The 25,743-nt window shown below is 40.0% G+C and overlaps 1 protein-coding gene across 1 annotated transcript in view; it reads left to right on the plus strand.

The window, feature by feature from the left end:
* Positions 1-6,617: 6,617 nt before the first annotated feature.
* Positions 6,618-25,743, plus strand: part of PEPD (peptidase D) — a 253,098-nt gene continuing 233,972 nt past the window's right edge. The window contains exons 1-2 of the mRNA XM_074293218.1: positions 6,618-6,807; positions 24,269-24,452. Of these exons, the coding sequence (XP_074149319.1) occupies positions 6,791-6,807; positions 24,269-24,452 (201 nt within the window). The 5' untranslated portion in view covers positions 6,618-6,790. The remainder of the gene's footprint in view (positions 6,808-24,268; positions 24,453-25,743) is intronic.

A 25,743-nucleotide genomic window follows, 5' to 3' on the forward strand; every position in this document is an offset into this window, starting at 1 on the left:
CCTTCCCATCCCCCTTTCCTGCAATTGAGAAAGAAAAATAAAACTCTCCTTATAAACATGCACAGACAAGCAAAATGAATTTCTGTATTGGACAAATACATTAAAAAATCGGTCTCAGTTTGCATTCTGTATCAGAAGGTGGGTAGAATATTTTTTTCATCATTAGTCTGTTGGAATTGTACTTAGTTATTGTTCTGATCAGAATTTCTGAGTATTTCAAAGTTGTTTGACTTTACAATATTGTTGCCTTGTTTTCCTGGTTCTGCTCACTTAACTCTGTATCAGTTCATATATCTGTATCAGCCCATCCTTGCATTCTCTGAAACCATCTCCTTCAAGTTCCATCATATTTATGTACCATAATTATTCCCTAATTTCTGAGACCCTCTCAGTTTTCACTTCTTTTACCATCTTAAAAAGAACTATTATTTTTTTTTTAGTTAGACTTTGTTTTTGCTTAGGACTAATATCTCCTTTAATCCTCTAATTTCCCCTTCTTTTCCCATTTTTCCTCATATTTTCATATTGATTAAAATGTATTTCTGTACCATTAGTGTGTTTGTGTATTCTTTCTTGCTCTGACCAATTCATGATGAGAGTAGAGTTCAAGTGTCAGCTGGTCCCCCAGCTCCTTCCTTCTTGTTTTCATAGACTTCTACTTGGGTTTCTTGATTGTGCAAGTTAATTTCCCCTAACCTTCTTTTCTTTTCCTGCTCCCTTCTCAATGTTTTCTACTTCCATTCCCTTTCTGTTCTTCTGTGATCAAGATATAATAGAACTACTTTCAGGCCTTCTGCCTAATTAGACTCCTTCTGTGACCCCCTGATTCACAGGGGAATGTGTCATCTCCCCATATTAAAATGAAAGTAGCTTATCCTAGTTTAGTCCTTTATCATTCTTCATTCATATTTACCTTTTTATGTTTCCCTTGACTCCTCTATTTACACTTCAAAGTTTCTTTATAACTTTGTTCTTTTAATCAAGCATGCTTAGAAGTCCTTTTGTTAGAGGTTAATTTTTCCCTCTGTAAGATTATCCTCAGTTTTTCTAAGTAAATTATTTTGGTTGTTAGTATATATCTTCTGCCTTCTGAAATATTGCTTTCTGAGCACCAGACCTGAAGTCAGAAGGACCTGAGTTCAAATTTGATCTTAGACATTTAACACTTCCTAGTTGTGTGACCCTGAGCAAGACAGTTAACCTTAATTGTCTCAGCCAAAACAAAAAAAAAATTGTTTTCCAAACTCTCAGCTTCTATATATAAAATGGTAGTTGCTAAAACACAGTCTTACTCTGATTCATCAGTACTTGAATTTCTTTCTGGCAGCTCAAAATATTTTCTGATTTGACCAGGAAATTCTAGATTTTGGCTATAATAATCCTAGGAATTTTTATTTTGGAAATTGTTTTCAGGGGATAAAAAGTAGATTCTTTCTTTTATACTTTTCCCTCCAGTTCTGAGAGATCTGAGTTTTCTCTTTATGATTTTTTGAAATATGTTATGTAGGTTCCTTTCTGGTCATGGCTTTCAGATAGTCTAATGATTCTTAAATTATGTCTCCTCAGTCTTGTTTTCCAGGTCAGTTATTTTGCTAAGAGATATCTTATATCTTCTTCATTTTTTAAAACTTAGGTTTAATATTTTTTGACCTCTTGTAAAGTTGTTAACTTATATTTGGTCCATTTTAATTTTCAGGGAATTTGTTGCTTGGGTAAGGTTCATGCATGGGACATTAATTTTCTTTCCAATTCTTTCTTCCATAGTTCTCATTTATTTTTCCTCTAGTGCTCCCATTTCATTTGCAAAACCATTTTAATTCTTTTTAAGATCCCTTTTTTCATCTCTTCTAGGAGTTATAGCTGAATCTGTGCCCAAGATATGTTTTTCATCAAGGCTTTGTCTGTAGATATTTTTTGGTTGTTTTTTTTTTTTTTTTTTCAGGAATGCCTTGAGTATCCCTGACACTATAGGTGCTTTTTATGATAGTTTTATTTTTTTTATTTGCTCATTCTTCTACATGATGCCCTGACTTTGGACCTTATGTTAAGACTGGGCTGTGCACAATTATGGGAGGAATTTCTGGACTGGTCATGCAGATCTTTCTTGGTATAGTGAATGTTTTATGAAGATGAAAGAGACAGCTTAGGTTGGGGGCCTGCAAGCTTTCAGTTTTCCCAAAGTAGAATGATTTAAGGTAAAGGTTCATCATTTCCACCCCCCCCCACTCTAATAGGTCTGATTATTACAAGTTCTTGATCTGAGTTTGGATCTAGGCAATATGCCTGTGGGCTTGTCCTTTTTGGAGTTTTACTAGATTGACAATGAGAGAATTTAACAACAATCAGCTGAACTGCAGGTTTAGGATTCTTGTTTGGCTTCAGATAGAAATGAAAGCTAGAACTAAGACTCTGTTCGATTCCTGGAGTCTGAACTACATAGTGGCTACTTACTTCTAAACTTGTCCTTTGCTTAATACAGAACCCAGGACTTGTGAACATTCTTATTCTGGAACACCACTTCCAAGCACATCAGTCCACACTGGATCTTTGATCCAGAGCTGGAGAGTAAGTGACAGTCACAAGCTGGCCCCTGTTCCTATTCCCTACACAAACCAGGCCCCTTTTTGCTAGTCCAGGATCTCTTTTTTTCATTTGTACACAGTTTCTCCTTGAAATGCAACATTCCATGGAGCAAGCACTTGACCAGATCTCATCTCCAGTGTCAGTAGATCTGTTTGTCTATTTTCTATGCTGACTTGAGCTGGAAATATGACTCACTGTATTTTTTTTTCTTAGATTTCCTGATCAGGATTAATCTACATTCTGTAGATTTTCTTAGAAAAGAAATACATGTATGGGACAGGGGGGCTCTCTATATTTCCTTCTACTCTGCCATTTTGGCTTCACCTCTCCCTGGTCTCGTTTCCATTTTTTTTTTTGTACATTTATCTAAGTTACTTGAAAGGAAAAAGAGATATAAGTTGATAGAAAAGAAGCAAGATCAAGGGAAGGTTTTTAAGAATGTGGTGAACTGAACATGTTTGTAGGAGAAAGGGAAAAAAATTAGTAGAGAGGGAGAAACTGAAGATGAGGGAAAGAATAAAACAAATGGCAGCTGAGGTAAAACTTGGATAAAGGTTGAGATTTTAAGAGTCAATACTGAAGGAGAGCATTCCAAGTATGAGGAACAGCTTTTCCAAAAAAAGGAAAGGAGATAGCAGATGGAGTGAGATGTACAAAGAACAATAAGCAATTCACAATGTCTGTATCGTGTGGGGAGGGGAAAAAGAGTATAATAATATTAGAAAAGTAGGAAATGGTCAGATTGTAAAGAACTTTAAATGCTAAAGTGCTTTATATTTGATTCTGAAGGTAGTAAGAAGCCATTGGAATCTACTAAATATAGAATAGTGATGATACAGAGCTGGATGGATTAGATGCAAGATGGATTAGAGAGAGGAGATGCAAAGTAGGGAAGCCAATTAGGAATTTTGAAATGGTCTATGAGAGAAGTGATGAGAACTTGAACTGAGGAAGTGTCTGTGGGAGTAAAGAAGAAAACACCTATAAAGATTATTGTGACGGTAGAAATTCTATGATTTGGCAATTGATTGGAAAAAATGAGGGTGAGGGGTCAAGAATGACATGGAGGTTGCAAACCTGGGTAAATGGTGGATAATGAACCTGGGTAAGATATTAATAGACACATTTGGAAGAATAGTGGATTGAGGGTGGTGTGGGAATGTGTTTTGGATCTGTTATATTTGAAATGACTATAATCATTTGGTTTGAAATATGGAGTAGGAATTTGGTGGTCTAGGATTAGAACTCAGGAAAGAGATAGCCTGGAGATTATATATACATATATATATATAACTGATAGTCATCTGTTAAGAAATAACAGCTGAACTCATTGGAACTGTTGAAATTACCAAGTGAGATAATTTAGAGAAATCAATGGGGCAAACTCCTGAAGAAGATGGAAAGCAATGGAATCCAGGACATAAATAGAGTTTGCCTTGGAAAGGAGAAGAATCCATTTTAACCTGGTACAAAGGAGAAAGTGGCAAAGACTGGGGTGGAAGAAAGTCATTGAGGGAATTTATGATGAATAGCCTTCATTTTCTCAAGTGAGGTAATCTGTTGATAGAGAATAAAGTGAAAATTGGGTGGGATGCATAGATATAGGAGACATATTTTGAAACAATTACTGTGGAAAGTATAGTCAGCTATGAATAAAATTGGTGCCATTGTCCTAGTGAGTGCCCAATTGAGGTTCCATGACATGATTTTGTAGAGAATCCACGCAGTATGTATAGTTGCCACTTTTTCCAATATCCTCCAGCTTCTGGCAAGTAGGAACAGAAAAACTGGATGGTCCAGGATTAGCAAGTTGCCAATAATGCATGGTCAAGTGGAGAAGAGATTCAAGGATGAAGGAGAGTTCCTTATTGAGCTGGTTAACCACAGTCATGATCATGGTGGGCGAGAAATGAAGACAGAATAAACGCAACAAAATACAGGAACAGGGAAGCATTTGGGGCCAGAGGTCATCAAGAGGACCTATAGAAGCAAGTTTAGGAGTGAGAAAAATGATTATTTCTCTCATATTAATAACCAATTATCATATTAAGACTACTATGAGTGATCTTTAGTTTTTGGGTAATTAATAATTTTATTAATGAATACTAGTGGATAATTAATAAGAGTATTCATTAATAAAATGAACAGAAACAACATCTCTGGAACTTTTTATACATCCAAAGGTTAGAGAGGTATAAAGGCAAGTGATTGTGATTAAAAAAGATTTCAGATTTGTTGGAGATTGAGTAGTTTCGAGATAATTTATAATAGCAAAATCTATGGTGGGTAGCAATCAGTCGATCAATAAATATTTTGTAATCACTATGTGCCAGGTACTCTGTTAAGCACTGGGGATTTAAAAAAAGGGGGGGCAAGAGATCCTGCCTTCAAAAGATTACAATCTAATGGGGAGCCCACAAGCTATGGGAAGGATAAATAGGAAATCAGTAAAAGAGAGAAGGCACTAAATAGCAGAGATATTGGGAAAAGATTTCCTGTCCAAGGTGGGATTTTAGTTGGCACGTAGAGAAGTCACGAAGGTTAGCAGCTGCCGAAGGAGGTTGTTTCAGGCGTGGGGGGACAGCCTGGGGGAGAAGCCAGCACCTTTGAATCCCCGAGTCCGCGATGTAAGGGAGAAGCACATCGGGAAGATGAGATGGGACTAGGTTTTGTTAGACGTGGTATGTTAAGAAGAAGATTTTGGATCTGACCCTGGAAGCCGCTGAGAGCCACGTGAGTTTATGGGTCAGGAGGAGACATGGAAAAGCCAGTGCTTTATGAGAATCACTTCGGTGGCTGAAGAGGATGCATTGCAGAGAGGAGATGTGAAGCCGGGAGACCATCCGCGGGCTCCTGCGGGCTTGGGCTGGGGGTTTTGCACCAGTGGTGGGAGTGTCCGAGGAGATGGGAAGTCCGCCTTTGAGAGACGTGACAAAAGTAAAATGGAGGGAAGGTCTTGGCCACACTCCGGCTATGGGAGTGGGGTGGGACTGAGGAGTTGGGGACGAACTAACTAGGTATTAGAGTTTAGGTCAGAACGAGATCGGGAAACAAGCAGCGGTTTCGAATCTCCCGAATGAGAGGATCAGAACTCATTAGCCTTTCGGAAAGGAAATTAATAAGTGACATTTTTAGCATGGTTTGTAATGGGAAGAGCTTTGGACTCCAGGGTCCCATAGACCTGTGTTACGAGCCACCTGCGACAATTACAAGCGATTTAAATGTGACCTTTCTAGATTTATTCCCTCATTTGGAGAATGCCCACCTTACAGGATGGCTGTGGGTGTGAAAAGAGATAATGTGCTTCATAAATGTCAGCTATCAAGGAAACTTTTTTGATTCCCCTGAGCAGAAGCGGGGGATGGGAGAGAAGGATGGAGCAGGAATGGACGGGGCCGGTTCAAACTGGTTCTCCAAAACCCATTGTTAGATTTTCAGGGTGATCTTTTCACCTCAGAAACCAGTAAATACTAGAAATCGGGGCTTGATGTTGTTGTTGTACAGACGAGGAAATGAAGGAGAAAATAACCATGCAGATTAAACTACAAAATGCGCCGCGAGTACGGCTTTTTCTTTAATTCTCCCCCCCACCCCCTTCCAGAAATCCGGTTGTTAAACAAGTGTCAGTGTAGCGCCCTGGGAGCCGGAGATCGGAGCTCCTGCCCGGTCCGGCTCTGCGTGATCAGTGCCGGTCCCGGGGCCCTTCTAGGGGACTCCGTAAAACGGGGCTGGGGAAAGATGGGGCTTGGGGCAGTTTCACGCAAAGGGTTTAAGCGGTGCCAGATCCTGGAGGGCTCACGGACCACCGCCTTTAGAAAGTGTTAGAGAAAGCGTTAATAATACAGACGCAATGTAAAAGTGTGTCCCAAGCACATATATTTCCAGGGGCCTCACTTCTGGATCGAGAGCCCCGGCCCTCAATTTCAAAGCTCAGCCCCACCCCCAGCAGTGGCCCCGCCCCCAGAAGAGGTCCTCCCCGGGGCAGAGGTCCGGAGTACGGCTTAAGCCGGAGCGCAACTACTCTCACTTGGGGGAGAGGCATTTCCTTCTAGACACGCCCACATCCCCGCCCCTCTCACCCCGGGGCCCAATCACACAAGATCAGGCTGAATCTCGCTCCCCCCCCCCTCCCGGCTCGCAGAAAAGCCTCTGGTCAGCTGACCGGCCCCTCATAGCACGTGACGAGCGATTGCACATCTGGGCTAACATGGCTGTGGCTGGGGGGTAAGTGCGGAGCTCTCCCCGGGTGCGTTGACTTCTCGGGAATCCCCGGAGGTTCCCCACCCACCCGACTTTGGAGGCGCCCGCAGACGCTGGGCACTCGGGGCCAGCTTTCAAGGAGGCGCAGGTCGCTCTCTGGGTCCCAGGGAGCCGTTGACAGCTATGGCTCCTTCTCGCACCCCCTCCCCCCGCTCCCTGCCCCGTTCTGCACTTCCGGGAAAGGAGAGCGCTGCGGGACTGAGGGGGGCATGTGCGCGTGTGTGGGCGCGCATTTTGTTCCACCTCCCAGTCCCCGTCCTTTCCCATCCCGCTGACGTTCTAACCCGCGCGTGTAGTAGGATCGAGGCTCCCCCAGTCCTTTTCATCTCTTCTCCAACTTCTTCGGCTCTTCCTCCCCCCACTCAGCTGATAATCTCGCCTTACATTTTAGAAAAAATGGAGGCCATTCAACGCGAGCTCCCTCTTCCCCATCGCTCTCCCGCAGCCGTCGCCTCCGCCCTGTCCCAAGTGACGAAGGTGAGGCGGTCTGGGCCGCCGCGGACCGAGGTGTCTCCCTCCTTGTCGAGGCTCTCCTCTCCACGGGGAGATCCCGGTTCCTCCGGAGATGGATGCTGATGTCACTGCGCTCTCACTCATTCTCAGGCTCTCCCGTCTGAAGGCTCGCTCCTGGCTCACTAACACGCCCCGTCTCCATTGGAGACGTGGTCCTTCCATTCCCGCCGACCAGGTCCTGCTTCTCCTCTGCCCTTTGCGTCTGCCTTAACACTTAAACCTTCAAAGTATCTTCAGTTTCTCTTCTCGAATTTTCGCCCTTTACAATCTGGTTTCTGACCTTGTTCCTCCGAAACTGTGCTTCAAAGCTACCAGTGATCGCTTAGTTGCCAAATCCAGTGGCCTTTTTTCCATGATGATTCTCTAGACTTTTTGCTGCCTTTGACACTGTTGATCCCTCTCTCCTCCTTGATACTCTGCAAGTTTTTGGGAAACTCCTTTCCTGGTTCCACTACTTTTTCCATGGCTCTAACCCCAAACCGCACTCTTTAAACTTAAGTGTCCTTCAGGGGCTTCTTCTCTTCTCCCTCTCTACTCCATCACTTGGAATTTCACCCGCTCCTGTGGATTTAATTATCATCCTTGCTGATGAGTTTCAGATGCACCCGTTCTGACCTTTCAGACATCTCGTTGGATGCCTAGTAGACATCTTGTTCAAAACCAAACTCGTTCTCTTCCTCCCCCTGCTCCCTTCCTTATCACTGCAGAATCCCTCAGGCTGGAGTTTCCTCCGACTCTTGCCTGTCTCGGGACCCTTCCATCCCAGCTGTTGCCAAGGTTTGTTGATTTCTCCTTTGCAGCATCTTTTAATACACCCTCTTCTCTCTCCTCATGTCGTTGTCACTGGCGCAGGCCTCCTCACTTTGGGCCTGGATTATTGCAATAGCCTGTTGTTGGGTCGGCCTAAGTCTCTCCCCATTCCTGCCCATTCTCCAGGCCCTCACTACTGTGACTTTGCTAAACCACAGACTCCTCCTCCCACCTCAGTAAACTCCAATGACTGTTTTCTCTTTGCTCAGTTTGGCATTCAAAGCTCTTCCTGAGACACTTCATGTCTTAACTCAAGGAATTTTCTGAGCCTAGAATGCTCTCTCCCTTGCTCTCTCTACTGCCCTCAGAAGTTCCACCTTCTACAGGAAGCTTTCCCCAGCTCCTCTTATTGCTAGCGCTGTTACTCTTCTAACTGCTTTCTATTTATCTTGTTTTGTGTGTGTCTCCCCCATTAAATTGTCTTTGGATGCAGAGATTGTTTTTTGGATCTTTGTCACTTAGCCCAACACCTGACATATATAATTGCTTAATTAATGTTGATTGAGTCCAACCTCCTTTTGTTCAAATGAAAAAAAAAGGGGGGGCCCTGCATGTCATAGAGCAGACCCCACTACCCTTGAAGTCAGAAGACCTGGGTTCAAATTCTGGTTCTGTTACCTATTAACTGTAACTCAGGAAACCCCCCAAAACTTCTCACATTGTTTCTCCAATTAGTTTGCACCTTCCTGTTGTGCTTTTTAGGTAGCATAGCAGTATAAGTGCCAGTGCTGAAATTGTCTAAACTTTTAAATTTCCCTTGGATCAGTCCTCTTCACATTGTTAGTCCCTAACTAAACTTACTGTTTTGATCTTGGAAAACTCACTTTATGTCTCTGAGCCTAATTTTCTCCTCTATAAAGTGAGAGAGTTGGATTGGTTGATCTTTAAGGTAACTTCCAGCCCTAAATCCTCTTAGATCCAGAGAAAGGACGTGGTTTACTCAGAAATGACTAGAAAGTCAGTGGTAAAAGCATCACTAACACCAGATCTTTTGGCTTGTGCTTTCATTTTACTAAGGATTTCAGGACAAAAATGGTGGCCTCAGCTGGGAGAAGCTTGAATATGGCCTCATGGTTAGGGAGCCCCTGGAATCCTTTTTTTTTTTTTTTTAAACCAATTGGGCCCTAATATCTGTATCTGTAGAATTATGGTCATGCCCACTGGACACCCTAATGCAGAAACAGGAGTCTTAATTTCTGAGAACTTGGAGAGAATTCTAAGCCTGGGGACTGCTATAAATATGCAGGAAGCTCCAGAAGGGCCCCAAGGCTCAATATAGAGAACTTCAGTGCCATTATACCGGTGAGGAAGTGATAGCTGAGAGGTTAAATCACCTGCCCAGAATCACACAGTTAACTGAGCCTCTTAGAATGCCTAGTTTCCTTCAAGACAGCTCAAGTGTCGCCTGAATGAAGTCTTCTCAGATTCCCACTATTGCTGGTACAGTTATCTTGTGCATATTATCCATATGGAGATGTTTCCTAAAAGAATGGAAGTTCTCTGAGGGCAAGACTTTTATCTTTTGTCACTTTTATCTTTGTGCCTCGCCAGCACTATGCCTGGCATTTGTTGAGTGCTTATCATTGAATTAATGCATATGAATTGATTCAAAATGTCTAAGATGGGGTTCAAACTTAAACCTTTTTAACTCCAAGTTCAGCACTTAATATTATAAAGAACTGATCTTTCTCCTTGTCAGCACTTCCCCCCCCCCCCGTTAGTTATACACAAAAATATAAAATCTGTCAAAATTAAATTGAGATGGAGTTGTAATGACTGATCGATATCCCACCCACACTCCTCCCCTCCCATAGTGTAAGCTGAAATTTTGTCATCTTGAGTTCTGAGTCTTGATAACTGATTATGATGGTAGAAGTCAGAGTGGCTTGTGAATCAAAGAAATTAAATGTCTTGCTTCCAGGAAAAGTCTCTTAGAACAATCTTTTTTTTTTTTTTTTTTTTGTTGCTTTTGAAGAATTGGAAGATAATAGACTTTTGGTTTGGCAAGAGAGAGAATGTTCCAGGTATGGGGGATAACTGGAGAAAATCTTTGGAGCTAAGAGAAGTGTCTTATTCATGGAATAGACAGGAGATCAGTGGCCCTGAATGAAAGTGTCAGGGAGTAAAGTATAAGAAGACTGGAAAGATAGGAATGACTAAGTTATAAAGGGTTTTGATTGCCATACTGAGGAAGGAGACAACCAGGGGCCACTGCCATTTACTGGGTAGAAGGCCTGGGAGTGGAGGGGAGAGTGGTAGGAGGGGAGATGTTAAAACAATAGAACCTCTGCTTTAGGAAAATCAATTTAGTAGCAGAATGGAGGAAGGATTGGAATGAGGGGAGCCTTGAGGTAGGCAGGCCCACCAATGGGCTATTGTAGTCTGTTAGGCATGAGATGATAATGGCCTGAGCTAGAATGGTAGCAGTGAATCAGGAGAGAAAGGGGCACATTCAAGAAACATTGTAAAGGAGAAATTAACAGGTCTTGGCAATGGCTTGGTTATGGAGGTGAAATGGAGTAAAGAGTCCATGTTGGATGGTAGGAGTTGGGAGGTTTTAGAGAGAAAGATAATGAGTTTGGGTTTGGACATATTGAATTTAAGATATCTGCTGGGCTTCCAGTTTGAGATGTTTAAAAGGTAGTTGGGGATGTGAAACTAGAGATCAGCAGAGTTTGGGGCAGATTTGAAAATTATCACCATAAAGATAATCAATCCACCACAGGAAGGTCATGCTATGACATGTAAGTGAATTGGATTTGAATGAGGGAGAGCTGTGCAAAGTCACTTGCCTCACTTTCCCCTCCAGAATCACCTAGGTCCAGTGACCAGATGTAAATCTAGAGGACTGGAGATGACCCTGGATATAATGAGAGACTGTGGCCTTTTTAAGCTAAGGTCTTCCACTGGTCTCAATTTGACAGAGGCACACCCTCTAGGTAGCTATTGAGACCAAGCTATTTCATCTAATCCAAAAAAAAAATCTGAATAAATAAATCTGGGAGGGGGAGACCTTCAGAATTTGAGTCTGGATGGACTTAGATCTCTGGTTCTCTACTCTATAGATCTCTTTTGATAATCATTATTTCTGTGACCTTGGGTTGGCTACAACTTCCTGTGGCTTTATTTTCCTTATCAATATAAATAAAGGTGGGGCCTCTGAAGTCCCTCTTTTTTTTTTTTTTTTCTGAAGTCCCTTCTAACCTAGAGATGGGTGATTTTAAGTATGATCCTAAAGTTGTTATTCCAGCTAATATAAACTTGAAGTGCCACATCTCTAGGGGAGATAATGTATATATAAAACATGTCGTTTCTGAGGTAACTTTTTAGAATTTATCCAATGAATATTTTTAGTACCTATTTCTGTTGAAGGGACTGAAATACACAGATGCAAAAACAGTCTTTCCCCTTCCCTTCCTACCTACAGTGTAATAGAACATACTCTGAAGGAAATGAAATCTTCAAGAGAAGGAACAATTTTCTCTGCCCTAGTAGTCACAGTGTAAAACACGTTTTAGTCTCAGTTTTGCATTCAGTTTCACCTGAATCCTGAATCCCTTATTGTACTAGTATGTTGGAGTGGGATGATAGGTCCTGGGCTAGGAATACTAAACTTTCTATTCGTTTTCTTTACTGGCTTTTCTTCTCTACCCAGTTATATTTTCAGGAGACTTATTGATTGTTGGAGTTGCAACTGTAATGTCGGAGAAACTGAGACAAGTTAGAGATTAGAGAGTTTTTAATATTTTAATTGAAAGGGAGAGATTGTGCTGGGGACATGCTGCCCCCAGGGCTGATGTCCTAAGCATCCAGAAGCCAATGTGAGTTCTCAATGACATTTATATGCAAGTAGCTCCAAGATACAGGGGTAGACTGAGGCAGGGGCAGAGTCAGAGCACTGAAAGCAGGAACGGGACTATCAATCTGGTTCTGACAGGGTAGAGGTAGGCGATAAATTGGGATTACCGAATGGGGAGAGGCACCCAACATTCTTTCTAAGAATAGATGTCTAAGATAATAGGTCTTTCTCCTTATCTGGATCATCATGATTAGGAGGGAGGAGTAGTATTGCAGGATTGAACCAAACTATTAGGAATTTAGGCAGAACAATTCAGGAAAACTGAGTCAGGACAATAAAAGGGAACTGTGACACAACACAAGGGACCTTAAAAATACAATTACTTTAGTGTCTTCACTTAATAAATGAGAAAACTGAAGCCCAAAAAGAGGAGGGGAATTGATTAAGGTCACCTTGGTAGAGTGGCATAGCTGGACCAATTAATTTTCCAGCTCTTTCCTTTCAGCTTCAAATTTCTCTGATTTTTTTTTTTTTTTTGGTTAGTAGTTACCTTCTTCCTCAGATCTCATCTAATATTTTGTTCTTAAACTCGATAATGCATTTATTATGTAATTAATTATTTTTGTCTTATTCTTTATTAGACTTAAATCAGATTGTTTTATCTAAACTTTGTATCCCCTAGCATAATGCTCTGCTGATAAGTGATCAAGAATACACATTACATTTAAATTTGAACCATCTTCTTCATGCTGATAATTCTTGAATCTGCATCTCTGATCCTTTCTCTATCCAGAGTTGGTTATCCCACCCTCTGATATTTCCAACTGCCCATAGTTGGAACTCTTTCTAACTATTCCATTGTCATTTCATTCTTTTTTTTTTTTATTTTTTTTTAATTTTTTATTTTATTTATTATTTTTTTTTATTATATATATATATATATATATATTTTATAATATTATCCCTTGTATTCATTTTTCCAAATTACCCCCCCCCCCTCTATTCCCTCCCCCCGACGACAGGCAATACCATACATTTTACATGTGTTACAATATAGTCTAGGTACAATACATGTGTGCGAATATCATTTTCTTGTTGCACAATAAACATTAGAATCCGAAGGTACATGCAACCTGGGCAGACAGATATTAGTGCTAACAATTTTCATTCCCCTCCCAGTGTTTCTTCTCTGGGTGCAGCTACCCCTGTCCATCATTGATCAACTGGAAGTGAGTTGGATCTTCTTTATGTTGAAGATTTCCACTTCCATCAGAATACATCCCCATACAGTATTGTTGTTGAAGTGTACAGTGATCTTCTGGTTCTGCTCATTTCACTCAGCATCAGTTGATGTAAGTCTCTCCAAGCCTCTCTATATTCCTCCTGCTGGTCATTTCTTACCGAGCAATAATATTCCATAACCTTCATATACCACAATTTACCCAACCATTCTCCAACTGATGGACATCCATTCATCTTCCAGTTTCTAGCTGTCATTTCATTCTTAACAAATCCAGACCAGATTCTCCCAATTTCCTTGTTTTCCCCAAAGGCAAATGACCTTTTACCTCATTATCTAGACTTATCTTCTCTTTCACTTTCTTCATTCTTATGTCTATTTTTTGAAATTTCCTCAAGATTTATCTATTATTTATATTTATTTTCTATCCCATGCCTGGATTATTGCAATAACTTCTCTGGCTCCAATCATAAGATCTTAGGATCATAAAGATTTAGAGCTTGAATGAACCTAAAAATCATTTCTAGATCCTTCATTTTACTGATGAGGAAAGTGAGATTCAAAAAGGCAGGGATTGAACTCCTCCTCCTCTGACTCCAAATCACCTTCCAAAACTTAAAACATGATATTATTCAACTCAGTTTCTTACATTCTGTGGGACAAAGTTCATACTCATCAGCCTGGCATTTGGGACCTTTGTAATTTATACTTTACCTCTCTGTCCCCACACACAACCTGTCTTTTTACCCTTACTTATTATCTCTCCTTTCTATACAGTGTTCTAGGTAAACTTGAACTGTGCTCCTAATGGGTCATAAAAATGCTTTATTAGTGATGTGTCATGCTCTTTCCAATGGAAATTTGTTTCTCCCAGGTATATGTGCAGCTTGAATCTGACAGGCTTTGCATTTTTCCCCCTCTCTTACTTTAGCTAATTCTGTTTACTCTGCCTGGAATGTCTTTCTCCCAGCCTCTCATTTTTTATCACCCAACTAAAATTCTCCCATGAAGCCTTCTTTGAATCAGTCCCATATTCTAAACTGATGGACTACCACATTTCTACCATGTTCTGATAGTTATTTGTTTCCTTGTCATCACATCTAATAAATTATAAGCTTCTTGAAAAGAAACTCAATCTTATTACCTGTCTTTAGCTTCTGGCACAAAACCTTATGCTTAGTAGGTGCTTAATAAATGTTTATTGAAGAATGGATGCTATATGATTTTAAATTCAGCTAATGTGAACATTCTAAAATGCCTTGAACATTCTGGTTAGAGGCTTTGCTGTAATTGGCAAGACAGGAGAATTTTTTTTGTGAAATCCTGTGAAATAGAATTAAGTTAAAAAATAACAGTGAATTGTCATCAGGATCTGTGTAGCTGCCAAAAGGCATTTTTGTTGTTAAGAAATAACTAGGTTACAGTGAGACTGTAGTCATTTGTTATTCTTGTTGTGGCTCTGACTTTCTTATATCCAACTCTGGTTACTAGTTTATATTGCACCAATTTTCTCTTGCTTTTCCACCTGAAACTTTTGAAGAAACTTTTGTCCTTTTGCCTATGCCGAGTCGGTCCTGATTGAGTGTCCGTCCAGAAGAGAGATTTCTTTAAAGAAATGATTTGTGCTGACCTTTTCCTCTTTTCCCAAGGACTTAAGGGTTAGGGAAAACCTGAGGAAGGATTCCTTGTCCCAAGTCCCTTCATTGCTTATACCCTTTCACAGATTTGATTTCTTGTAGTTAAAAATGTATTTTTTTTGGATCTTTCAGACTTTTCTCCTTCCAGAATCCTTTTTTAAAATTCATTTGGGAGGTTTAAATTTCAGAAGAGAAGAAAGGGATTTAAAAACAGGAGAATGCATGTCATCTTATCAACAAAGCATTACAAAAATAAAGTTATAAATGTTTTATTAGTTTGCTTTTGCTGTGTTTGCAACAGGAAGTTGTCAGGTTTCTATTTTTTTGGATGCTAAGGTCCTAGAGGAGTTTGATTTCTACTGTGATAAATCATATATTGACTTTCAACCAACCTGTCATTTCCGTGAAAGTCTTGTAATAATTAATAAATGACTAGAACATTGCTCTTGAACTGGAGGTCATTTGGTTACTACAATTTCTCTTAAAGCCATCTTGGCACCAGATCAGCATAGTACATGTAGTTGAGTATAGTACTGATCAACTTTGGAAGCAGAGAAAAGCAAAGAAATGCTCTTCAGGTAGAGAGAAATATCTTCATTAAGTAGATTCAAAAGAGAATCACAGAGTTGAAGTTGAAGTGTGGGTTTTTGATTATTAGTATTTTATATATGAAGACTTTGGGGGGAAGTGCCTCTATCTCTGGGCTACAGAATCATAAATGTGAAGTAGGAAGTGTAAGTCTGACCATGCAGGCCCCATGCCCTCTAATAATTTGGAGTGTTCCCTATTGTCACAAGGATTGAATATAAAAATCTTCTGTTTGGCTTTCAAAGCCCTTCAGAACTTAGCCAAATAGTAGGACATTTCCAGTCTTCTTATATCCCACTCCCTTCACATCCTTTGCAGTCTGGTACTGATGGCCTCCTTTCCTTACTAATTATTGATTGAATGTTTGATTGATTGTTTCTCCATAAGATACTATATCTCCCAACTTGGGGCTGAAAATGCCTGTCCGGAATGCCTGGCATTCTTTTGTTGTTCATTTTTATCTCCTTTATTTTAATTCTTTTAATTCTTTTATTTTTTTTATTTTAATTTTTTTATTTATTTTTATTTTTTATTTTTAATTTTTTATTTTAATTATTTATTTTAATTCTCTTAATTCTTTTAAACCCCAACTAAAATCCCATTTTATACAAGAAGCCTTTCCTAATCCCCCTTAATACCAGCACCTTCTATCTGTCAGTCATTTCCTTTTGAACTTTTATGAATATATCTTGTTTTTATATAGTTACCTGCATATTCTCTACCCTTTTAGATTAAGTTACTTGAGAGAAGAAACTGCCTTTTGACTTTCTTTGTATGTTCAATAATATTTAATATAGTTCTTGGACATAGTTGGTGCTTAATAAATGCTTGTTGACTTAAATCTGATTATAAACTTTTACATTATTTTCTGGATCAATACAGTCAAGGTTGGATCTTCTCATTTCTTCACTTCTCTTTTGCCAGACATATATAACACTGGTATACTGGGCAATAAAAACTTTTCATGCATTAGCTCTTTCAGCTAATTGCTGGTAGCCTGTTCCTTGGTTAGGACTTTAAGATCCTAGATGCCCTCATTAAATAGCAAAAATGAGTGAGAAGCACTGCTGTGTACCCAGATGTCCCATTTGATCATCTTGGACATGTGGGGCTCTGATCCCATGGCAGCCTCATTCCAAGACTGCCTGAGCTCCAGCAGGAAGACTACGACACAGGATTAGGCATCTACGTCTCTGACCACGGGATGGATAAGCGTGTCCAGCTATGTTTATCTTGATTGATATGAATGTAAAAATGATGGAAGTCCTGCTACTTAGGGGAAGGATTAAGGGGAATTGAATTGGCAGATACTCAAGTTAAGAGTTGTCAGCATTGGGCCTCTGTCAGAAAATGCCTAGTAATGTCCAAATGCATTTGTGACCATCATGCTTGTCCCTTCTCACCTTCAGAGCTCGGGATGCCAGACTTGGTGGCTTCATGACTATAGAGAGGGGCCAGTGTCTAAAGAAGTGTGATGCTGGCGCCAGCCCAGTCTTGGCAAGTTGGAGCTTCACTCTTATGTCTTTCTTAGCCCACCCCAAGCTCAAGTCTGAGGGAGAATGGGCAGTGATGAGAGATGGCCTGGTACATCAGGTCAGGGTGTTTGTGCTGCGAGTGGAAGGGCCTGTAAATGGCCACAGCATAGTGTGAGTAACTTCTCCCTTACTCTCTCTTCCCCCCAAATGAGGTCTTTATCATTGGATTGATTTTCGCAGAATTCTAGAATCTCAGGAACTTTGGAGAAGATTTTCAGGATATGTAGTGTCTATTTTCAAGGAAAGCTTAGGTTTCATACTGCTTTAAGAGAGGTCTGATATCCAGGATGAGAAAGGTGAGAGTCCTATTGTACTCCATCCTGGTCAGATATTTGCAATCTTGTGTTCTCTTCTGGGGGCCATATTTTAGGAGGGACAATGATAAGCTGGAGTGTGTCCAGAAGATGGCAGCCAAACTGATGAAAAGAATTGAATTTATGCCAGATGAGGATTGTTTAAAGGAGCTAGGTATGGTTAACCTAGAGATAAGATGTAGGAGAAATGTCAAAGCTGTCTTCAAGTGTTTACAAAGAATTCAGGTGGAAGACACATTAAATTTTATTAAATTTGTTCTACTTGGCCTTAGAGAGCAGAATCAGGAGCAAGGAAGGGGATTTCTTATCCCTGGAGGTCTTTAAGTGGATGCTAATGGATGGCTGTTTGTTTGAATATTTTACAAGGGATTCCTGTCCAAGTATCAATTGCTCTTTGAGGTCCCTTCTAGCTCTGAGACTCTGTTATACAGCCTTTCCCATATTTGAAACATGAATCATCTTTACCTCACCCTTACCACCTAAAAAACTTCATATCTTCAATAAAAGGGCAGGATTCTTTATATCTGAAAAGGCCTACATGCTGAGGAAAGCTCAATTCAAGTCATAAAATCTAGTGAAGTTAATTTTTAAAACACTTTTATTGAGTTGAAGAGAAAAATCAGTTCAAAATCAATGAAGTTAATAAAACAGACTCACGATTTTCTCCTTTTTAAACTCAACAGGTTTCAAAGAAAAATTCATTTAAAAAAATCTTTGCTATTTAAAGGTGCTCTTTTAAAAATTGGCCTCTTTCTAAACTCACTGCTTTTTTTTTTTTAACTCAGGAACATAAAAGTTCAAAATATTAAGTAAAAAAGTTAAACTTATTAATCTTTGAAGACCCGTGATTTGATATATAGTAGACCACACATAGCTTTGGGAATTGAAAAAGTGGGGTTCCTTTAACTAGCTATGTGATTTTGGGCAAGACCTTGTTTTATCTGTTGCCTCTGTGATTCTTATTTAAAATGAAGGGTTGAATTGCATGAACTCTAAGACCCTTCTACCTAAGTCTTTGATTCTAATAACTTAGTCTTCATGTGCTTCAAGAAGTGTCTGAGAAACCTCTATGCATCCATAATCTTAGGGGTCTTGGTACTGTTTTTGTAGAGTATTATGGGCCACTATAAACTTTCTTCACTTGAGTTGATTGCCTTTGCTATTCATTAAGGTGGGTCTATCAGTGGTCCTCAAACTTTTTAAATAGGGGGCCAGTTCACTGTCCCTCAGACTGTTGGAGGGTCGGACTATAGTATAAACAAAAGCTCATACTCTGTCCACCCCTCAGTTCATTTGCCACAACCCGGTGGACACATAAACGTCCTCAGTGGGCCACATCTGGCCCATGGGCCGTAGTTTGAGAACCCCTGTTAGGTGCAACTTCTCCTGCAATTGTTGTATTAAGACTTATATCCTTAAAACTGCATTTGTGGTTTAGTATATAAGCTCTCTATCTTGTCTTCTAGTTTTCAGAAACTCATCTTTTCTCTCTGCTTTTTATGATGAACTTTATTTTTTATTTTTTATAAGGCTTTTTATTTTCAAAATATATGCACAGATAATTTGACAACATTGACTCTTGTATAGCCTTGTTTCAGATTTTCTCCTCCTTCCCCCCACCTTTTCCCCTAAATGACAAGCAATCTAGTTTATGTTAAATATGTTAAAATATATGTTAAATTCAACATGTATCAATATATTTTTACAATTCTTTTGCTACACAAGAAAAATCAGATCAAATAAAGAAAGTAAATGAGTAAGAAAACAAGAAGCTAGAGAACAACAACAAAAAGAGTGAAAATGTTATGTGATCCACATTCATTTCCCACACTCTTTTCTCTGGGTGTAGATGTCTTCATCACAAGATCAGTAGAACTGGCACTATGATGAACTTTAATGACATAGGAGAGGAGAATTTTTGAACAAATTTGAGCCTAAGTGCTGATACTAGCTATTGTGATTATATCTGCTGGCTGGCTGTTACCACATAGTGAAGGATGTTTTTTTTTTTTTAAATACTTTTCCACTTTGTTTCTGCCCTTCTATCTGAAGAGATCAATTACCTTGACATATCTTGATCTATAATGCCTGCAGTAATACAAATAAGTCCACATTCCTCAGTGTGAGAATAAGAGGCCCAGCTCATGATCTCTCTCCACAAGTTTGTGTGGGTAGAAACAAAAGACATGAAAATAAATTTTGATTTTAAAGAATCTAGTTTGTCTAACTCCCTCATCTTTAGGTCCCTGAACTACAGCTGTAAGGAAAGGTTAAGTTTGCAAGAAACACAGATTCCCAGTTGGGAATAATTGAGGAGACAACAGTGAAAAAAACCTGGAGCTCCAGAATCAATAGGCCTGGGTTTCAGTCCCACCTTGATGGTTCCTATCCATGTTCCTTGTCACATGATCTCCCTCAACTGAGATTTCCTTTTCTGTAAATCGAGGGCATTGGATCAAAGAATGCTTCAGTACTCTATGGACCAGTTATTAGAGCTCTTATTGTAGTGAGGGGAGCAGGGGAGAGGGTTATTTTCTGTTTCATTGAGGATATACATAAATTTTGTATTGACAAATATTTGGCTTCTTCTAGGTAAAAAGAAGTTGTGGTTAAACAGATTGAAGCCTTGAGGGCATGTTATGAATGGGAGTGGGGCCGTTCTCAGGGAAGACTTTTTTTAGGATGAGCGTGGTCTTAGCTAGCTTCCCTGATTCTTGTTTGCTCATTCTCTTCTTTCTGGATTCTACAATCCAGCCAAATTGGCCTTTTTGTTTGTCCATTTCCTGTCTCTGTGCCTTTATATGAGCCTATATTACACTTTCTCCTTGGATTCCTTCTAAATTTAGCCCATGAGCTGTCTCCACTTGGCTCATATGGGCCTTTCTTCATCTTCTCAGGTCCTAGCCTCACCCCCTCCATTTCCTGGCATTTATTTTGTATATACTAATCCATGTCTATATTGTCCCACCCCTCCCTTTTTTTTTTTGTTTTTTTTTGTTTTTTGTTGAGGCAGTGGGGGTTAAGTGACACAGGGTCACACAGCTAGGAAGTGTTAAGTGTCTGAGGCTAGATTTGAACTCTGGTCCTCCTGACTTCAGGGCTGATCTTCTATCCACTGAGCCATCTGGCTGCCCTATAGAGGTCATATTCTTAAGGGATAGGACTGTTTTTTTTTTGTTTTTGTTTTGTTTTTTAATTTTAATGTTTTTTATTTACCAGATATATGCATGGGTAATTTTACAACATTGACAATTGCCAAACCTTTTGTTCTAATTTTTCCCTTCCCCCCCAACCCCGGTTGGCAGGTTGACCAATACATGTTAAATATGTTAGAGTCTAAATTAAAGACAATATATGTATACATGTAGGACTGTTTTTTTTTTTTTTTTAATGTTTTTGTTTTTTGTCTTTATATCTTCAGTTCTTGGGATAGTGACTTGAACCTGGTAGGCACTTAATGTCTATTGACGAAATGACCCTACTCTGATTTTTTTAAGTGCTGCTTTGACCATGTCCTCTGCCATCCAGGAACATTCACTGGGCCTAGCATGTCAAGTTTAACTTACTGCTTGACTATCCAGCTCCTTTACAGTTTAGATCACCTTCTCTATAGAATCTTATGGGAAGTCTGGGGATGGGCTGTGTGGAAGGAATGCTAATGTCTCTTTTCCAATGCCAGGCACATCAAACCATCATCACCACCACCACCATTTTGACCACTATTTCTCCCCAATCTCTGATGAGAACATTCCTGCAACTGGTCTTAAGAGCCATGAAAATACTAGTGTCCTCCAAGCTCCCAGACCTGCTTCCAGACCCCAAAGCCATCACTAAGGGGAGAAATCATTGCTGAGGAGGAGCTCCTATTCCTCACTGTCACCGGCAATAACTATTTACCACTTGCCATGAAGAGGCAGATGACACAAACGCCTTGGGAGTGACAGTACTCCTAGACCACTAGTCCTGCTTCCCACCCAGCCCCTATAGTGACTGTGCTGGGAAGCACCAGTGGAGAATATGCCAGCTATCCCCCACCAGCTGCCACATACAAGACAAGTCAGCTTAGCTATGTACTACTATTACCACCTAGATCACCATCTTTCCTCAGGACCTGATGGAGATAGTATAGGATCCTGCACCCCAAACCCTTGGGAATAGCAATACTATTTTTTTTTAAACTAAAGTTTTATTAAAAGAAGATTTTCATATAATATCTTTCATGGTCCTTTTTAAAAATACATTTCATGTGTTGCTTTACATATTACTGTAGTAGAAACAGTGAAATATACCTTTATAGATTTATATTACAAATAGCGATACTTCAAGCCCAGTGCTCTTAGCCATTGTCCTGGGAAGCAACTCTTGTTACGCCTAGCAACTGCTACTCCAGATGCTGTAGCCATCTCTACCAAAGATCCACAAAAAAACCTTGACACTGTCAAATGGCTTAATATCAGAAGCTGGTGTTATTTTTGTCAGTGGAAATGACATTTAAAAAGAGGCATTGCCATTTGCTTTGCTATTGCATCCTAAGGATTATGGGGCCTTTTCAACTGACTTGCAGCTGAAACCTTCCATCTGTGTTATCTTCCATATTAGAATGTGAACTTCTTGAGAGAAGGAAGTGTCTGTGTCCTCAGTTCCTTAAAGCACATCGTGTTTCACACATAGTAAGCACTTAATAAATGTTTTATTCACTCGTTCTGCTTATTGTCCATTCTAGATGAGCAGATCTCACTCTTCCATGAATTATCTGTGTTCATTCCCACTTCTGAGTCACCACTCAAGATTGCTTTTGTTGGGATATCTTCCTTCTTCCCTTTCTAAATTTTAACTAATCTCCAAGGTCCATCTCCAAGGACTACCTCCTTCAAGCCCCTCCTTCCCCCAACTCCACTTTTCTCTTCCTAATACTTGTCGTGGTCTGGTTCACTCTGAGTGGCCATATCTCCAGACCACTTGTCCTGTTTCCAGACCAGCCCCAACAACTACTGTATTGAGAAGAATTGGTGGAGAAGGGGCCAGCAGTCCTCCCCCCCCCTAACTGCCACACATGGCAGATAAGGCAGCATGTATGAAGCCACAAAAGACTGGTATTCAGAGGGAGAGAAGAGGGGTTACATGTGTCAGGTCAAGCTACTACCACTAGCACCTTGGGCTCCCTTTCAACAACTTCCTCCCTCCATTCTCTGAATGACTATAACCACTCACACTGCTTGTGTGATTGGGAAGGATTCACTATCCTTCCTGGTAAGATAAGGACCATTTTAAACCATGGTCTATCTGACCCTTGCAAGCTCCCTTAACATTGCCATTTGACTTGATCATATGCCCGAGGAAACCCTGGACTTAGCCATCTACCTTACTTTGGCACCCTTAATACTACCAGGCCTTTCTGCCTCCTTTGGAACTGAACTTCTATGCATTGTGTCTCCCAATTAGAATGTAAGCTCTGTGAGAACAGAGACTAACTCAGTTTTCCATCTATGTCTCCAGAAATTGGCTAAGTGTTTGGCACTAAGTTTAGTACTGATAAAAGTGTTTTTATTCATTCAGTCATTTCCCAAATGCAGTCTAACCAATTCTGGGCCCAGATCATTGTTTCTTGCAATGTCTGCAATATATTTCATAAGATAAATATACTGAGGACTATAATTGCTAGACCATCTGCCCAACTGTATGCTATAAATGGGATGATATGTGTTCTACAGACTCTTAAGTTTTCTCTGTATTGATTTCTAGATAGTGTAATAGGTACTTAGTACATATTGACTAATGGTATCTTTAGATTTTAGGTTGGAGATATTATGTAGTATCTTATAATAATTAGAAAGTATTGGTAAAGACCCAGATACCCTCTGCCAATACTTTCTGAGGAAAAGCACCAATGTCTCCCTCTTGCCTTTAAGATAAAATACAAAGTATCCTGTTTGACATTTAAGGACTTAACAATCTGGATACAAAGCAGTCTACTTTTCCAGGTTTGTTTTTGTATCATATCCTATTTTCTGTTTCTTGCTTACATTCCATTTCTTATTGCCTTTATACCAGCTGACTCTCCCTTGTGCTGGAAATGTACCTCCTCCCCATCTTCATTCAAGGCTCGGGTTGAGCGTTAAATCTCCTACTCGAGATCTTTCTCAGTATTTCCAGCTGTTCATATTGCTCCCCACCTTTAGTTTTTACTTTGTATATATTTTATATTATATGCCATTCCATCCAATAAGCATTTATTAAGCACATATAAACATGCTAGATACTCTACTAAGCATTAGGGATACCATTATTAAGAAGACAGAACCTGCCCTCAATAAGCTTATGCTCTAAAGAGGAAAGCAACTTTGTTTCTTCTGCCCTCTATAAGGGCAGAAGGCTTTGGGAGGAGTTTGGTCTTACCCTCCACACCAAGGGGAGAGAAGGTAAAGGGAGATTTGAATTAGCAATTGGGTGCTAAGGTTAGCAGTAAAGAGCTTGCCCTGGGAGGGACATCTTGTTCCATGGAGTTGAAACCAGGCAAAGAAGCAGCTGCAAAGTGGAGAAATTCTGCTATTTTCCCTGGTAGAATATAACCATCTTGAAGTCAGGGACTGTCTCATTTCTGCCTATGCTTTCCCAGCATCTAGCATAATCTGTAGCACATTGAAGGAGCTTAATAAATGCTTACTTGTTGTTTGGTGTCCATACAGTCAAGCAAGTGAAGCCCTTTAGGGAGTCTTTGGGAGCCATCAGTAAGGGGGCCTACCTTTGAAGCATGTACTTAGCACACTAGCAGGAAGCTCCGCATTTTGTTGCATCTTCTTTTGTAAGCTGAGAATGGATTTGTGTCAATGCAGTAGTTTTCAAATATTTGCCACATATTGATAGGTCTTTTTCTGTTTGTACAGGTGCATTGTGTGCATGTGGCGTTAAAATCTAAGAAATCACTCAACAAGTGGTGGTTGGGGAGGCATGGCACATTCAGTAACTGGGATGACTTCTCTTTTTTTCAGACCTGCATTTTGGCTTGGAAATGAAACCCTGAGAGTACCAGTGGCCCTCTTCTCTTTGAATAGGAAACGTCTATGTGATCGTCTAAGGAAGAACCCAGCTGTGCAGAAATGTTCTTTGGTCCTCCTGCAGGGAGGGGAGGAGACGAATAGGTACTGCACGGATACTGGGGTTCTTTTCCGACAGGTGAGTAGGGCAGATTAGGTCTAATTTGTCTTCTGGGTGTTTGTTCCTTCTGCTTGACCTCAGTTTCTGGATGCATAGGTTTTAGTTCATTGGTTGAAAAGATCATTTATGTCAAAGCCTCAGTATCCTATGCTGTGTTCCCATAAGCCACATATCTGGTGTATGTTTTCAGAATCCAGTTGATTCTGAGTGCATTTATATTACTAGTGAATTGGAGCTCACACTTCAGATGAAAAATCTCGCCTTTTTTATACTTCTAGTCTTGTGAAATAGGTGGTAGTACAAACTGGTAGATTTGAAACTGGTGAAGTGACCATACTCTAGTAGTTATGTATCACATGGAAGAGAGATTACATTTGTTCTACTGACTCTGGATGGCAAAGTAAGAAGGAATCAGGAAGACTCAAATTTAGTTTTGATGTTAAAGAATTCCAAGCTTTCCCAGAGAGGAATAGGCTACCTTGGTAGGCAGTAGGTTTTTCTTTACTAGAGGGCTTCAAGGAAAGGTTTGATGATTCATTAGGGAGGATATTTTAGAGAGAACTCTAAAATTGGATTAAATGGCCTTGAAGGATCTTTCCAACACTGAGACATTTTGTGATTGTATAGGTATAGACTAATGTTCTGGGATTCATTATATTGCTTTGCCTTTAGAAAAGGCCATATTTAAATCTGCCCAGGCAGGTAATTTAAATACAGATGTCTTCAAAGCCTTCTTTGATCATCCCATATTTGCTATGGGCATGGCTTGTGTGGACCAAACAGCGTCTACTCCAAGGGCTCATCAGATGCTGAGAAAGTCCTTCCTGGGCTTCAGCTTCATCCTTTGTAAAATGAGGTGTTACACTAATGTCTCAAAGGACCTTCCTAGCCCTAACCTTCCAGGGGAAGTCAGCAGAAACTCTTGACTCCTGGACTCCTTACATGTGCAGTGTGTACTATCTGCTCTTGGGATTGTTCAGCATTGCTGCAGTTCAGTAAGTATTAGATAATGCTACTAAAAAGAAGTCTTTTGGAGAACTAATTGCCAGGTATTTTTGGAATCAAAAGTACTTTGACTTTTGGAGATCTTTTCTGGACTGTCATTTGTCCATTTGAATAGCTGTAAGCTTGGACATTCCATTAAATGATTTTTCTGAGGAAAGATTATTGACTCTTGCACAAATTTTACCTTTCCAGTATTTTAGTTTCATTTTCAGCTGAGCATATACTTTTGATAATGTGCAAAAATTATTTTAAATCAGAAACTCCAGTATTCCTATACATTTAAAAAGTTTATTTCCCTAGCATT

This window comes from Sminthopsis crassicaudata, chromosome 2 (genome assembly GCF_048593235.1).
Source record: "Sminthopsis crassicaudata isolate SCR6 chromosome 2, ASM4859323v1, whole genome shotgun sequence".
NCBI lineage: Eukaryota > Metazoa > Chordata > Mammalia > Dasyuromorphia > Dasyuridae > Sminthopsis > Sminthopsis crassicaudata.